Below are 17,601 nucleotides of genomic sequence, written 5' to 3'. Positions count from 1 at the left end.
GATTGAATAACATTGGGGACAGGCTACAACCCTGCCTCACTCCCTTCCCAACCACTGCTTCCCTTTCATGTCACTTGACTCTTATAACTGCCATCTGGTTTCTGTACAAATTGTAAATAGTTTTTGATCCCTGTATTTTACACTTGCCACCTTCAGAATTTGAAAGAGAGTATTCCAGTCAACATTGTCAAAAGCTTTTTATAAGTCTACAAATGCGAGAAACGTAGGTTTGCCTTTCCTTAATCTAGCTTCTAAGATAAGTCGTAGGGTCAGTATTGCCTCACATGTTCCGATATTTCTACGGAATCCAAACTGATCTTCCCTGAGGTCGGCTTCTACTAGTTATTCTATTCGTCTGTAAATAATTCGCGTTAGTATTTTGTAGCCGTGACTTATTAAACTGATAGTTCGGTAATTTTCACATCTGTCAACAGCTGCTTTCTTTGGGATTGGAATTATTATATTCTTCTTGAAGTCTGAGGGAATTTCGCATGCCTCATACATCTTGCTCACTTGATGGTAGAGTTTTGTCAGGACTGGCTCTCCCAAGGCTGTCAGTAGTTCTAATGGAATGTTGTCTACTCCCGGGGCCTTGTTTTGACTCAGGTCTTTCAGTGCTCTGACAATCTCTTCACGCAGTATCATATCTCCCATTTCATCTTCATCTACCTCCTCTTCCATTTCCATAATATTGTCCTCAAGTACATCGCCCTTGTATAGACCCTCTATATACTCCTTCCACCTTTCTGCTTTCCCTTCTTTGCTTGGAACTGGGTTTCCATCTGAGCTCTTGATATTCATACAAGTGGTTCTCTTTTCTCCAAAGGTCTCTTTAATTTTCCTGTAGGCAGTATATACCTAACCCCTAGTGAGATAAGCCTCAACATCCTTACATTTGTCCTCTAGCCATCCCTGCTTAGCCATTTTGCACTTCCTGTTGATCTCATTTTTGAGACGTTTGTATTCCTTTTTGCCTGCTTCATTTACTGCATTTTTATATTTTCTCCTTTCATCAATTAAATTCAATATTTCTTCTGTTCCCCTAGGATTTCTACTAGCCCTCGTCTTTTTACTTACTTGATCCTCTGCTCCCTCAAAGCTACCCATTCTTCTTCTACTGTATTTCTTTCCCCCATTCTTGTCAATTGTTCCCTTATGCTCTCCCTCAAACTCTGTACAACCTCTGGTTGAGTCAGTTTATCCAGGTCCCATCTCCTTAAATTCCCCCCTTTTTGTATTTTCTTCAGTTTTAATCTACAGTTCATAACCAACAGATTGTGGTCAGAATCCACATGTGCCCCTGGAAATGTCTTACAATTTAAAACCTGGTTCCTAAATCTCTGTCTTACCATTGTATAATCTATCTGAAACCTGTCAGTATCTCCAGGCTTCTTCCATGTATACAGCCTTCTTTCATGATTCTTGAACCAAGTGTTAGCTATGATTAAGTTATGCTCCGTGCAAAATTCTACCACGCGGCTTTCTCTTTCATTTCTTAGCCCCAATCCATATTCACTTACTACGTTTCCTTCTCTCCCTTTCCTACTGACGAATTCCAGTCACCCATAACTATTAAATTTTCGTCTCCCTTCACTATCTGAATAATTTCTTTTATTTCATCATACATTTTTTCAATTTCTTCGTAATCTGCAGAGCTAGTCAGCTTATAAACTTGTACTACTGTCGTAGGCATGGTCTTCGTATCTATCTTGGCCACAATAATGCATTCACTATGCTGTTTGTAGTAGCTTACCTGCATTCCTATTTTCCTATTCATTATTAAACCTACTCCTGCATTACCCCTATTTGATTTTGTGTTTATAACCCTGTAGTCACCTGACCAGAAGTCTTGTTCCTCCTGCCACTGAACGTCACTAATTCCCACTATATCTAACTTTAACCTATCCATTTCCCTTTTTAAATTTTCTAACCTATCTGCCCAATTAAGGGATCTGACATTCCACGCTCCGATCCGTAGAACACCAGTTTTCTTTCTCCTGATAATGACATCCTCTTGAGTAGTCCCTGCCCAGAGATCCAAATGGGGGACTATTTTACCTCCGGAATATTTTACCCAAGAGGACGCCATCATCATTTAACCATACAGTAAAGCTGCATGCCCTCGGGAAAAATTACGGCTGTAGTTTCCCCTTGCTTTCAGCCGTTCGCAGTACCAGCACAGCAAGGCCGTTTTGGTTAGTGTTACAAGGACAGATCAGTCAATCATCCAGACTGTTGCCCCTGCAACTACTGAAAAGGCTGCTGCCCCTCTTTTTGTCTGGCCTCTCAACAGATACCCGTCCGTTGTGGTTGCACCTACGGTACGGCTATCTGTATCGCTGAGACACGCAAGCCTCCCCACCAACGGCAAGGTCTATGGTTCATGGGTGGGGGGGGGGGGGGGGGAGCAGAGCCATGTTAAAGGATAAATTGTGTTCCGGGGTGAAGCAGGGTGAAGGGAGGGGGGGGGAGGGAGGGAGGGAGTACAAGTATTAGGAAATGTAGATCACTGGATTGTGTTCATTCCCTCCTTCATAGGACTACAAACAAAGATCAAGTATGTAATTCCCCACTCCATCTACCTCACTATGTCACAAGAAGCAACTACAGGGGGTTTCATAAAGTTAAACCAACCCTCTGCAGCCCACCCTATGAATCACTGGTGATGTAGTGTGAGACATGCATGGGGGATGTTTATTTTCCACAAAATGTGTTAACTGTACGTGGGATGCTAATATAAGCTGCTAATAACACTAATACATGAAACGAATATGAACAGAATGTAGGTAAATCCCTGCACATTGTTGTACACTGCTGGAAGGAAACTGATTCTCAGTCACCCTGTACAGCAGCTTTAGTGTCCTTCCAGGAAAGGAACCCGCCCCCCCCCCCCCCCCGCGCGTAACGAATGCTATTTAAATTCACTTTACAAAGATACTAAATCTCCACAGCATTTTCTGTCCAGCTCTCTTATGTGAATAGACAAAATAACTTCTCTGAGCTTATGTTTATAGAGTGGTGTTATTTTGAGTTTATTAAGTGAGGACTTATTTGTGGTTGTTAAGTGAGTTATTAGTAAAAAATCTCAACAGCAGGAGCTATCAACTGTTCACCACATTGAAGAGTCTGTTGCAAGTGTAACATGCTGTCAATATATATTCAATGATGTCGATTTCATCATCTCCAATGTCACCGTCTGGAATACTTTTTGCTCCTTGAGAAGTAACAAATGCATCATCCCAATCTCAGCTCTTGCAACATCTGAAGAGGCCCAGAGGCTTAAACTGCATCCTTCTGTATCAGATGTAGGTCACCTAGCTGTTATGAAACTTGATATACTTCAATATAATTCAAGCAATGCCTTACATCAGATTACTGTTCTAGACTTGAACATGGTCAGCCCCATTCCACCAAACACATGGTTTGGAAGATATATTGTGGATATGTTGTAAGTGGCTCCATTCAGTGCAGCCCACTCCAGCAGTGTCAGTAATTCCTGAATGGAAGAGATGATAGAAGTGCAGTAACTTTCTGGTCATTCATTAAGCCACCACATCACACTGCATCATAATTACATGACATCACAATAAGCTGTCAATGACAGACAGCAGCAAAATGTGACATCCCTTTCCCACCATCACTACATAGGTCACTGACAACACAATTACAAATTAAACACACAGGAAATTATATTACTTAACACTTCTCAGTCATTGTTTACAAGAACATATTTTACACACAGGCTTAGTTAACACGTGCACTCATTTAGTAAACTGAAAATAACTCCACTATGGTAACATAAGCTCAGTGAAGTTATTTTGTCTACTGTGATAAGGACAGGAAATGCTGGGTAGGTGTAATCTGTCTGCCAAATCAAAATCAAGCAGTGCTTGTGGTTAGGGAAGTAACCTTTCCCATAAGAACACTACAGCTGCTGTACAAGGCGACTAAGAATCAATTTCCCATATAGAAGTCTATAACAGTGAGCATAGGTGTATGCTTTACTTGTGTCAATATTATTAGTGTGTATCTGCATTCCATGTAGTTGCTATTAACACATTCTGTGGAAAATGAACACCCATGGGCATGTGCCTGCAGAGCGTTGTCAGTGATTGATAAGGTGCACTGAAGAAAATCAGTGTAACTTTATGAAACACTCTGTAGTTGCTTCTGGTGACGTAGTGGGGTAGATGGAGTGAGGAATCACATCCTCTCTCCTTTTGCATGTTTGTGAAGGAGAAAAGTGCATGAACACAATCCGCCGACCTACCTTCCCTTGCGCTTGTACCCCACACAACTCCCCCCTTCAATCTGTTACACCCCCAGAAGACAATTTATGCCTTAATATATCTCTACTACACTTAGACGTGGTACACACATTTAATATTTGTTTTTAACCAACTTCATTCAAAGATGAACATTAATTTTATAGCATTAAAACAATGTTTCTGATAATCTTCCCTTTTTTCCATTCCCTTCAATGTGGAAATTATTCGTCCTACAGGAAACATTCTTTGTAAGGAATTTAATGTAGTCTAATTTTGTACTGAAAAATATTTTCCATAGAAGCCATGAATTTCAAGTTATTCAAGAAAAACATATAAAAGTGACCTTTAAATAACCCCTGCCCCACCCCAAAACTCACACCCCACTGTTCAGGATTTTTATTATGTTGTTCAAGACACTTGCTCCTTGCACTGTGCAAAAAATTTGTGACTGCACAATTTTTACACTAATTTTCCTTTGTTGACTATACTAATTGTTGATAAACAACCATCTGATAGTGGCTGATGCCGCTCTGGATCAACATTCACAAAGTGTGACACTAGGTTTGACCACAATTGTCACCAAAAGGAGGATACACCACAAAGGAATTATCTGAATGGAACCAGAAGTGTTGGATATGTTTGTTGTACATGCACAGATAAACAAATGATTCCAATTTCAGAAAAATTGCATGATTTATTCAAGTCAAAAGAACTTTACAAACTGAGCAAGTCAATAATGCATCAGTCTACCTCTGGTCCTAGCATAAGCAGTTATTCGGCTTGGCACTGAATCATAGGGTTGTTAGATGTCCTCCTAAGGAATATCATACCAACTCCTGTCCAATTGACACATTAAATTGTCAGAATTCTGGACGGAAAGGAAGAATCAGTTTATCACCCTGTCGGCATCAATATCATTAGAGACGGAACACAAGTTCAGATTACATCAAGGATGGGTGAAGCAATTCGCTGTGCTCTTCCTAAGGAACCATCCCAGCATTTGCTTGGGGCAATTTAGGGATATCACAGAAAACCTAAACCTGGATGGCCAGACATGGTTTTGAACAGTCGTCCTCCCAAATGTGAGTCCATTGTGCAAACCACTGCGCCACCTCGCTCGGTCAGAAATTTCTGAGACGGTTGTAGTACCCTGCCCATAGTGTTCCAAATGTTCTTGACCAATGAGCAATCCGGTGACTTTGCTGGCAAAAATAGGGTTCGACAAGCATGAAGACAAGCAGTAGAAACTCTTGCTATGTGTGGGCTGGCAAAATCTTGCTGAAATGTAAGCCTTGGATGGCGTGCCATGAAGAGCAACAAAACAAGGTGCAGAACATCTGCAATGTACCACTGAGCTGTAAGGATGCCATGGACCGAAGGGATCCTGCTATGGAAAGAAATGGCATCCCAGATCATCACTCTTGGTTTTCAGGCTGCAAAAATGGGTTACAGTCAGGTTGATATCCCATTGCTGCCTGGGGCATCTACAAAGACATCTGTGCTGGACATTTGGGTTCAGTTCAAAGCATGACTCATCACTAAAGACAGTTCTTCTCCAGTCAATGAGATTCCAGGCTGAAGGCTCTTTCCATCCCGTTCAGATAATTCATTTGGGGTGCATCTTTTTTTTTTTGGATTTTTATTGTTTTAGTATGTATTTACAGTCCACTTTTGATGCAAGTGTCACAGATTTGTCCAAGAACAAGCCAAAAGAATAATTCAGTATAACAGTGAAGAGTTTTTTTTGTACATGATAAGTGCACAATATTATGAGTAAAGACAAAAGGACTGAATGGCTACTGGAAGCCACATAAAAAGATGACCATACTGAATCCTGACTCAGCATGGTGCTGGGGGGGGGGGGGGGGGGACACCTGCATGGACATCCTGCATAGCAGATTTGCAGCCATGCCTGTTTTTGGCAGCTGAATCCCACAGTAGCAGAGGCAGAAAAACAGATGAGTTGTAACAGTGACCGGCTGGCGGTGGTGATGGTGGTGCTGATGGCTTTCAATGCCCACTGAAGGGGGTGGGTGCCCTATGAGTTACAATTACATCCACACTCAGTAAATCACTGTGGAGTGCATGACAGAAGATATTAGTGCTTTTTCTCTCTCAATTCGCAAATGGAACACTCGAAGAATTATTGCTCAAATACATCTGTGTACACTATAATTAATCTAAGCTTGTATTCACAATCTCTATGGAAGCTATATGTAGGGAATTGTAGCTTATTTCTAGAGTCGATGTTTAACGCTGTTTCTCAAAACTTTGTAAGTAGGTTTTCTTGGGATAGTCCATCTTTATCTTCAAGAGTCTGCCTGTTCAGTTTCTTCACCATTTCTGTGACTTTTTCCCATGGGTCAAACAAACATGTGACCATTCATGCTGCTGTTCTCTGTATACTTCCTTTACCCCCTGTTAGTCCTACTTGGTACAGGTCCCACACACTTCAGCAGTATTCTAGGATGGGTCATATGGATTTCCCTAGTATTTTACAGATAAACTGAAATCTGTTGCCTGCTTTACCTACACTTAAGCCTACATAACTGTTCAATTTTATATCCCCACAAAATGCTACACCCAATTGTTTGTATGAGTTGATCAATTCTAACTGTGACTCATTGATACAACAGTCACAGGATACTATGTCTTTTTGTTTTGTGGACTGCACAATTTTACATTTCTTAACAATTAAAGCAAGTTGTCCATCTCTGCACCACTTTGAAATCTTATCAGGATCTCACTTAATATATGTGCAGTTTTTTATCTTGCAATACTTCATTATAGATGACTGCATCATCTGCAAAAAGTCTGAGTTAATATTGCCTGTAAGGTCATTAAAAATATGAACAGCAAAGATCCCAATACAACACACTTCCATGGCACACACTCTAAGTTACTTCTACATCTATCGATGACTCTCCATCCAAGATAACATGTTGCATCCTCCCTACCAAAAAATCCTCAATCCAGTCATAAATTTCGTTTCATATCTAATACAATTGTACTTTTGGTAATAAGGGAGCATGTGGTGGCAAGTCAAATGCATTTCAGAAATTGAGAAATGCTACATCTACCTTACTGCTGTGATCCATGGCTTTCAGTATGTCGTGTGAGAAAAGTGCACGTTGAGTTTCACATGATCAGTGTTTCAACAATTCTTGCTATTTGACATGGAGGAGGTGTGACCAGTGCATTCTTCCAACTGCTGGAACTGTGTTTTGTTCAAGGACATAAACAGTTTATATTTAAAAGCGAGGCTATCTCAGCCATCAATTAATATGGAATATGCAGGGATTTTATCTGGTCCTGGTACTGTACTTTGTTCAGTTTCAGTGAGTTCACATATTTCTCAACAACACTGACACTAATATCTATATCACTTTTCTTTGCAGTGGTGTGATAATTACCTTTGGGGCAATACTCCTGGATCTCCATTTGTATAGGAACCTTTGTAAAGCAAGTTTAGCCCTTCTGCTTTTGATTTGCTACTGTTAATTTCAGCCTCTGTCTCGTCCTTGGGTTCTGGGCGCTAACTTAGGAACCATTAACAATCATTAAATATGACCAGAATTTGTTTGGTTTTTGAGAGAGAGTTTGATAATATTCTGCTAAGGCAGTCGCTGAAGGTTTCATCATATTGCCCTCTTGACAGCCTAACACATTTCATTAAGCATCTCTCTATCTCTACCTGTTTGTTTTACACCTTTTATGCAGTAGTCTCTGTTTTTTTGGAAGTTTCTTTACAGTGACTGTATACAATGGAGAGTCCCTTCTATTATGAATTGTTCTGCTATGCACATGACGATCAAGTACATGGTCAACTATTCTTCTAAAATTGAGGCACACGTCTTTTTCATGCTCCTGTCCAGAACTAACTGTTTCAAGTTCCTTATTGAGGTACAACACTACTGCCTATCTATCTAAACTTCAGAAAATATAAATCATTCTACTTGTTTTAGTCACCATTTGTATGTTAGTAATCATTATTACCACAACTGTCTCATGGTTACTGATATCAGTTTCTATGTCAACATCCTCAGAGAGGTCAGGTCTGTTTGTTGCTATTAGATCCAATATATTTCCATCATGAGTGGGCTTCCCAAAAGTCTGTTCTAAGTGGTTCTCAGAGAATGCATTTAATAATATTTCATTCCCCACTTGCAAAATTGTAATTTTCCAAATAGATTGTTTGATGTCAAAAGTCTCCTTCAGTGATAATTGTCAGATTGGGGAACTTATGCAGTAGTGAAATTAGGTTTTCTTTACAGTTTTCAGTTACCTCTGAAGGTGAGTCTTGTTATTGGTAGAAGGTTCCAGTTAAAAGTTTATGCCCATCCTTTATATACAGAGTCTTGCCAGACAATCTCTCATGCAATTTCAATTTCTGTGGTGGCTTTTAGTTTCTTGTCTACTGTGACAAACACCATCTCCATTTACCATTAGGCTATCCTTTCAATACATGCTCAAATTTTCCCAATATATCTCACTGCTATCTGTTTCAGCTGACATCCATCACCAATTCTCAAAATAACATCCTTTCCTCTCTTCCAGTTAAATACCACAGTAATATACCTTCTGTCTGTTCACATATTACACCTATTCCTCTCTGTTTTTGTGTTTATGCACCTCCATGGAAACAACATAAAATATTGGTTCAAATGGCTCTGAGCACTATGGGACTCAACTACTGAGGTCATAAGTCCCCTAGAACTTAGAACTACTTAAACCTAACTAACCTAAGGACAACACACACATCCATGCCCGAGGCAGGATTCGAACCTGCGACCGTAGCGGTCACGCGGTTCCAGACTGTAGCGCCAGAACCGCTCGGCCACCAGCGGCCAGCATAAAATATTAGCTAGGAGTTGTAGATGTATAAGACATATCTATGAAATGTTCACTTAAGTTATCTTATAGACTTGGAGGACATACATGACTTTTGATGTGATGTCAGTCATATTACGTGCACTGCCAGAATTGTGTGCATTTCCTACCCCAGTCCTAAACATCACTGTGATGCTGTTGAGTGGATTTGCATCACCACTTTAGTATCCATACAAGATGTGACAGTGTGTTATGAATTGCCACTGTTGGCACGAATGTATGTTATACAAGTCAACAGTAGCTTGACAACAAGCTGCGAGCTGACCGCTGGAAGAGGGGATGAAACTCAAAGTGTGAGTCAATCTACAGGGGAGCAGGGAGTCCAAATACCGGGTACAGGTGAAGCCTGGAGATGAACACAAACTTGGACTATGCAAACAGCTGTCACAAGCTTGCACAAGACAGAGCATGGCATAAGACGAGAGACTGGTCCACGATAGTTGAAATCAGTGTAAAAACTGCCAATCCATGCCTATTGCCACCAGCAGGTAAACATCTCAGTCAGTGGCTCTGCCCTGGCCACACTTCACTCATGCCCTGCATGACAGTGCCCCATACTATTACACTGCGATAACCAAGCTGGTTCCTTTGCATCCATCTTGATATCCATTGGCAGGGATACTAAAATCACGATTGTTCAATGCTTTTGGCATCTTATAAAGTGTATGGTAGAAGTCAGCATTGCTATAAATGTGGAAGGGTGTGCTACTTCTGGCTATGACTTTGTTTTTTCATTAGTGTGTGCATGCGAGTACCAAATCACAACTTGTACTGATACTGACAGGAAATCTTACCACTGGTGTCAATGCAGAAGCATTCTGTAAATACTCCCATTAAAGACAAACACACACTTCTAACACTCATATATATTGAAGCAAATGAATGTAATTACTACACTCACTAGTTCCCAGTGAACTAGCAGGTGGTATAGCAGGAGTGAAAAATACAAAATAAAACTCAATGATACTATGTTTGTTTATATGAAAGAAATAATTATGGTATGCTTAAGTTGATTCTTAGGAAATGTACATATAATTTTGTTTTCAAAAGCTTTACAATTTTTTAAAAGAGTGCCTTGTTTTGTAAAAGTTTTTAAACCTACTAGAAATACATATTGAGTTATTTTTGTTTTATCAAGATGGTAAGAGAAGCAACACTTAGAGATTAAACCACTAATAAAACAGACAAATTCGGGAAAATTGTCTAAAACAGTGGTCCAGTTCATTTGCTAGGACATATCTTAAAGATTATGAACTACTCAGGCTGCAGTTTCCCAGCAACAAAAGATAAACTAGGACTCTGTTGTTAACAAAAGATAAATGAATTATCAAGACAATTATAGCCCTTTTACTAAAAAATAGATAGTAGTCAAGGCACAATGGAGTATTTGTTAATATAAATCTTCTTAGTTTTGAAACTGGACTTGAGTAGTTCTTTTTATTTTTGAATACTTTATAACACTGAAACTTGCTTTCATTACAGCTCCACCAACTAAAGACATATTTGTGATTCAAAAGGAGGCACCCAATGCAGCAACAATCAGGCTGGAAACAGTACCTGATACAGCCTCCTCAGAAGAGACAACACATTCACCAGGACATAAGCACCGTGCTCACATGGTAAGTGTGGGTCGCAAAATTATTTGTTATAAATGTTTATACTATGCAACATTGAATAAGACTGTAATTATTTTTGAGATTGTTTATGTTCTATTTTTCCTGAAAGTCTCACACACATACATGCAGGGGTTGGACAAAGACATGGAAACACCACAAAAAATGCTAGCTTTAACATAAGTTGTACTGTTGTATTTCACCACAAACAGTACCGTGCAAGTGTCAGTCATGGGCAAAACAGTGTCCTTTGTAGATCTTATAATTAAATTTTCCCCAAGACATTTAAGTCTCGTCTTTATCTATGACAACGATGTAAGCAGAAGAAATGAATTAAAATTTGTGCTGCAGCCAGGACTCAAACCCAGGTCTCCTTGCTTACTAGGCCGAAATGCTGACCATTGCACCACTGAAGCACTGGGATGAACATTGTTGCATGGACTACCCAAGTCTAGTGCCCTCCCCAACACAAACTTCAACTCATATCTTCAGCTTATTTTCCCTCTAAATTGTCACTATTGCCAGAGCTCCCTGGCATTGAAATAGCAAGATCTATAAGATCACATGAGGTACAGGACTTCCCCTCTATGTCCAACACTGGGGTGCTATTCCAAAGCCAGAGAGCCCTGGAAATTGTGACAATTTAGGGGAAAAATAAGCTGAAGATAAGAGTTGAATTTTGTGTTGGGAAGGGCACTTGACTTGGGTAGTCCATGCAACAATGTTGGCCATAGTGCTATGATGGTGTAATGGTCAGCATTTCTGCCTAATAAGTAACAAGACCTGGGTTTGAGTCTCAGTTGCAGCACAAATTTTAATTCATTTCTTCAGTTTCCATCATTATCATAGTGTCCCTTGTAGTTGTGAGTGCATCATGTCAGAGCTAAGTGACTTCAAATGTTGACAAAATGTTGGTGCTCATATGGTGGGTGCTTCCCTAGCCAAGGTAGATGAAGTGCTTGGTGTTTCAAGAGGCACCATATTGAAGATTCATACCACCTACTGCGGAATAGGATACACATTGTTCACTAAGTCAATGCAGACATAGTGTGTGTTGTGTGATCATGACAGACATTCACTGAAGAGGATTCTGACAAAAAAAATATGAGGATGACAGCTGTAAAAATCATTGTACACATACAATGGTGTGTTGTGGTGGTGTAATGGTTAGCATTTCTGCCTAGCAAGCAAGAATACCTGGGTTCTAGTCCTGGCCACAGCACAAATTTTTACTCATTTCTTCTACTTTGATCATTATCGTAGACAATAAAGAGACTTAAATGTCTCAGGGAAACATTTAATTATAAGATCAATAAAACGAGGTCATTTGGTCAGATGAGTCTTGTTTCATACTGATTCCAACCTCTGGCTAAGTTTACTTGCCCATTCAGTGATGATTTGGACAGCCGTATCATATTATTCCATAGGTCCCATTGCTACCTTGCGAGGTCACATTAAAGCCACCAATTATGTGAACACTTTGGGTGATCCGGTCCATCCCATGACACAATGGTTGTTACACCAATGGTGATGCTGTGTTCCAAGGCAGCAGGGGCCCTGTTCACACAGCTCATATCATACAGGACTGGATTTGTGAGCATTAGGATAAATTGCTGCATCTCACCTGGTAACTACAGTTATTGGACAGCAATATCATTGAGTCTTTGTGGTCTGCTTTGGAGAGAAGGTGCAAGACCACAATCCATCTCCAGCATTGTTACCTGACTTGCCTCTATTTTGCAGGAAGAATTGTATAAGATCCCTTTGAAAGCCCTACAGAACTTGTATCCATCCACTCGGAGATGACTGGAAGCTGATTTGAATGGCAATTTTTCTTACACCGTATTAGGCATGGTAATGTGTTCTGTTCTGGTGTTTCCATATTTTTATGCACCCTCTGTGTTTATGTAAATAGATTTCATTTTGTAATTTTACTATCAGTGTATTTTTATAGACTATCAGGGTTGCCACAAGTTCTGGAAATCAGGGAATTTCAAATGTTTTAGGGAAATTAGGGAAATATCAGAGACATTTGACAAAAAAACACTGGAAAAATATTGTTTTTGTCTCAGTAGATGAAATGGTTTATTTATACTGAGATGTCATACATCGTCAGTGGTTGGGCGCAGCTGAATATGCCCGCTGCTTCCTTACTCCCTCTTTCCTACTGCTTCACTCCTTCCTACCTCTCCCCTCAGTTTGCAGTAAGCCACCATTATTTGCTGCTAGCCTAGCAGCTGCCAACAAGAGGCAGGTAGGCATGAGGTGTTGTTAGTTTGGATCTGATTCTCAGAGATTGTTGGCACAGCAGCCGGAGATGGTGGTCATATATCAATGAGTCGTGTCTGACTGATTGTGTGAATGTGTGTGCTCTCATTTTCTGACAAAGGCTATAGCCAAAAATTTAATTCTGAGAGCGTGATTGTCTTCTGTATGTGCCTGTCTGCAGCTCATCGATCATCTATACCAGGCTGTTCCAACCGAACTCCAGGGAGCCGGAGCGCTCCGGAGCGCTCACTGTGGCAGCTCGGAGCTGGCGTGGAGGGGGAAAGTGTACTCACTGCCCCCTGGCCGCATGCAGCCACAACTGACGCAATAATCTGTGTTCAATAACAGCTATGACTAGCCGCGGGAGCCCTGTACCTCTATTGGAGGATACCTTTCTATTCACTGAGAGGGATGGTCATCTGCAGTGTCTTGTATGTCATAAAGTATTTAATTCTGCGAAGAGGTACAATCTACAACGACATTATACACATCTTCACGCAGCGCACTATGATCAAGTACAAGGCGTTGCACGCAGAGAACTGGTAGCCAGGCTTAAGAACGACATACGAGGAGACGTAAGTTTAAATACGGTTTCGTAATACGAAGGGTATCAAAACATGCAACATAATTCGTGTTCTGTAATGTGTTTATAATTTTCAGGTGAACGAGAGCGGAGAAAACACTACTGAATCTGCAATTCGAGCAAGCTACAGGGTCGCTCACATCATTGCGACAAGTGGCAAGCCGTTTTCGGTGGGACCACTCGTAAAATCGTGAATGGTAGCAGTTGTAGAATGTTTGTTTCCAAGGGAGGTGCAGGCAATTGAAGGGGTTTGCTTGTCAAAGCAAACAATGTCTCGTCGAATCCTGGACATGGCAGTGGATTTAGAGACACAGCTCAGGAAAAAGGAGCAGAGCTTTGTTGCATTATTGCTAGCGCTTGACGAAAGCACCGCACTTGCTGAGCTTGCAGTCTTTATTTATTTCCTGAACATTGTATTTCCTGGTGTAGCATGTCACCACGTCTTAGCAGCTAAGAGTATGAGGTTGTCGATCTTGTAAGACGCATCTGGCACATCGAAACGCTTCCCTTGCCGCCTGCCTCAGCCAGCCGTGCCACGTGCCGGCGTGCTGGCCCACTTGAATGGTCACAGCGAGCGACACGGCTCCCTGGAGCAGGGAGCGCTCCGCGACTCACAATGGAGCCGATGAGCTGGAACAGCCTGATCTATACAGTGAGTTGATACCTATCCTCATTAGTATTGATTCTCAAAGTATTCGTGCAAGTTATCTGTTGCATGGATTCATCACCACAGTCTCATTTCATCAAAATGGTGTCTGTGACAAGTGAATAGCTGTCCACATGAGTGGATTTCCATGACAGGCCACAACTGCAGGCCATTTCTGCAGGTATCTCTAACAGATAGGGCCTGCCGATCTGAAGCCCATTGTTTCCACTAATGTGCAGGCCCTGCCAATGGAATCTAGTCTCACCAATCTGTCCTCAGGCTGGCTCTGTTTGTGTGTGGCATAATGCAATAGATTTTCATGGTTTATCCATGGACCTCGGAAGGCCAGAAGCCATGGGGGATGGATTTCAGGTATTGCGACTGTCTCATCAAAGTGCATTGTACAGTGCAGCTTCTTATAAATATTTTATTTATTTAATACGTTTTGGCACTACGAAAGTAGTTTATATATTAGAAGGTGTGGACAATAAGAAGAAGAAAATTCTGGCAGTCACTGGTGGTTTGTATGCTGTGTTCTTGTAAGAAACATCACACAATACCTATAAAATAATAGACATAACACAGCAGGTAATAACCAACAATAACGAACATAGTAGAACCAACATTTTATTGGTGGTCAGCTATAGTGCTGGTTTACGCAACTCTTCCCTGCCTTATACCCCTCTTTCAAGAGGTCTAATTTCTTATGAGGTTATTTCTGAAAATAGTGAAGGTATTTTAAATACATCTTATGACTGCAAAGAAAAAGTGTTTTGTCACCAAATGTGTTTCATTTTATTGAAATAAAATAAGGACAGTATTTTTAATGAAACACGTAAACCATTTGACTTGCTTTCTCCATCTAAAAACAATTCATTACGAAATATGTTAATGTTAGCCATTAAGATTTTTTGTGCAAACAAGGGAGAAATACAGACGTCCTTACATATTTTTGAGATCTCAAAAGTTGTCAGGGAAAAATGCTAAAATTTGTCAGGAAATCAGGGAAATATCAGGGAATTTCACTTGGAGAAACTTGTGACAACCCTGAATATTCACTGCAACTATTCCATAGTTGTTTCACATGCATGTATTTGTTTACACAATTTCACATTATTAGTCATCCTATATAATTGTACTAGTAGAAGTCAATTACCATTATTTCACAAGGCTCACTGCTCTCACACACCTACTGAATATTTAAAAAACTGAATCATTTCACACGATTGTCTATAAAATGAAAATAATAACCATTTTCTTCATTTATTTCAGTCTTTCTACTACCACTGTCTTCTGAAAAAGCTGGATTGGGTAAGAAAATGTACTAAATTCTTTATATTAAATAAACTGATTGGGAAAATTTTCGATCTTTTTTCAGCAGACTGACTGACACCTAAAAAGTTAGGTTCCAAAAATATAGTCAATATTATTACAAAAACATGCAATTTAACTTATGTTCCCCACATTTATTATGTGTCCCTGTGGCATTACTATACCAAAAAGCAAAATGTGAGACTGTTTAAAAAAACTCCTTCATCAGTCTGAAGCCATACTAAAAATAATTAGTAAGAATACACAAAAGCATTTCTTACAATTTTAGTATAACCAAATTATCCTTCAAGAGATGTTTTATCTTGTTACACTTATATGGTATTCATGAAATAAAATATAATATTTTTGATAATGTACAGTTTAAATTGTTGTGTTTGGAAGATTCATTGAAATTGAAACAATTAGTAGAGTTACTGGTAATGAAACAATATGACAGCTACAATTTACAGCATCATGCTGGAAATTCTTAAATTACTTTTCTTTCATTCTGTAACTAAGGAATAACAGCCCTGTGCTAAATATCTTGACAATCCTTATCAATGGAGTAATGCCTTTTTCTGCCATATAACTATTTGCTCAGTACAGTAACTTAATACAGCATGAGGCAATGTCACTACAAATTTTCACCTTGTCTTCTTATAACATATGTATACTGAAACAGTTTTATTTTAGCAAACTCACATTTGTCATATATAATGCAAGTCAGTTTTATTATAAATAGCTATGACCTTACAGGATTTTAAAAGCATGTGATGAGTGTATCCGGGCTAGAGACATACATAATCGGACAGTTTTACAGTATTTATATTGTTTCCAAGCTACTTTATTTGCTTCTTTTCCTCTGGATATTATTTCGTATCTATTGTTGGGGTTTAGAAAATAATTCTATACTATATTTATGAAATGTTTGTTATTTTTTGTTCATAGTATCTTCATTGTTCTCTTATTTGCTAACTGTTCATTACGTACAAATATAAATTCTTTCTTTCTAGATTTAACTTCAAGATTGTGATATTATTTGCTTACTTTATACACTCATATTTGCACACAAACTGGCATGATTCCATGCTGTTTGGCTATGAATTGCATCATCTGAATTCCCTTAACATCCAAGTCTAGGCTAACTATGTGAAGACATATTATTGCATTATATTCATCATTTATGACACTGTTGAACACTGTGTGTGCGTACGAACAGGCCAAAGTAGACATTAGTGTTATATTATGAGCCACTGGTACAAAAATGAATAACCCTCCTATCTAGCAGTTATTTCTCTACATGTGTAGGCCCACAGTCCAAAAATTAAAACTCATTTTTGGTTTTCTCGGTATAGACCTATATTCAGTCACTGTACAGCACCATCCTTGTTATTTATTTGAACACAGAGTATAATGACTTACAGACTCAGACTCTTTTGTAATGCCACTACAGATTATAGAAGATTAAAGAACTTACTTAACTAGTACTTACCTTCCCCCCTCCCCCCCCCCCCTCTCCCTCCATGAACCATGGACCTTGCCGTTGGTGGAGAGGCTTGCGTGCCTGAGTGATACAGATAGCCGTACCGTAGGTGCAATGACAATGGAGGGGTATCTGTTGAGAGGCCAACAAATGTGTGGTTCCTGAAGAGGGGCAGCAGACTTTTCAGTAGTTGTGAGGGCAACAGATGGATGATTGACTGATCTGGCCTTGTAACACTAACCAAAACGGCCTTTGCTGTGCTGGTACTGTGAACGGCTGAAATCAAGAGGAAACTACAGCCATCATTTTTCCCAAGAACATGCAGCTTTACTGTATGGTTAAATGATGATGGTGTCCTCTTGGGTAAAATATTCCGGAGGTAAAATAGTCCCCCATTCGGATCTCCGGGCATGGACTACTCAGGAGGACGTTGTTATCAGGAGAAAGAAAACTGGCGTTCTATGGATCAGAGCATGGAATGTCAGATCCCTTAATTTGGCAGGTTGGTTAGAAAATTTAAAAATGGAAATGGATAGGTT

At 39.8% G+C, this 17,601-nt stretch overlaps 1 protein-coding gene across 1 annotated transcript in view; it reads left to right on the top strand.

The window, feature by feature from the left end:
• LOC126194074 (uncharacterized) overlaps window positions 1–17,601 on the top strand; it is a 116,488-nt gene that overhangs the window by 79,390 nt on the left and 19,497 nt on the right. The window contains exons 5-6 of the mRNA XM_049932737.1: window positions 10,641–10,777; window positions 15,541–15,579. Of these exons, the coding sequence (XP_049788694.1) occupies window positions 10,641–10,777; window positions 15,541–15,579 (176 nt within the window). The remainder of the gene's footprint in view (window positions 1–10,640; window positions 10,778–15,540; window positions 15,580–17,601) is intronic.

The sequence above is a fragment of the Schistocerca nitens genome, chromosome 1 (genome assembly GCF_023898315.1).
Source record: "Schistocerca nitens isolate TAMUIC-IGC-003100 chromosome 1, iqSchNite1.1, whole genome shotgun sequence".
In the NCBI taxonomy this organism is placed as follows: Eukaryota; Metazoa; Arthropoda; class Insecta; order Orthoptera; family Acrididae; genus Schistocerca; species Schistocerca nitens.
This window is presented reverse-complemented; position numbering and strand designations above follow the sequence as displayed.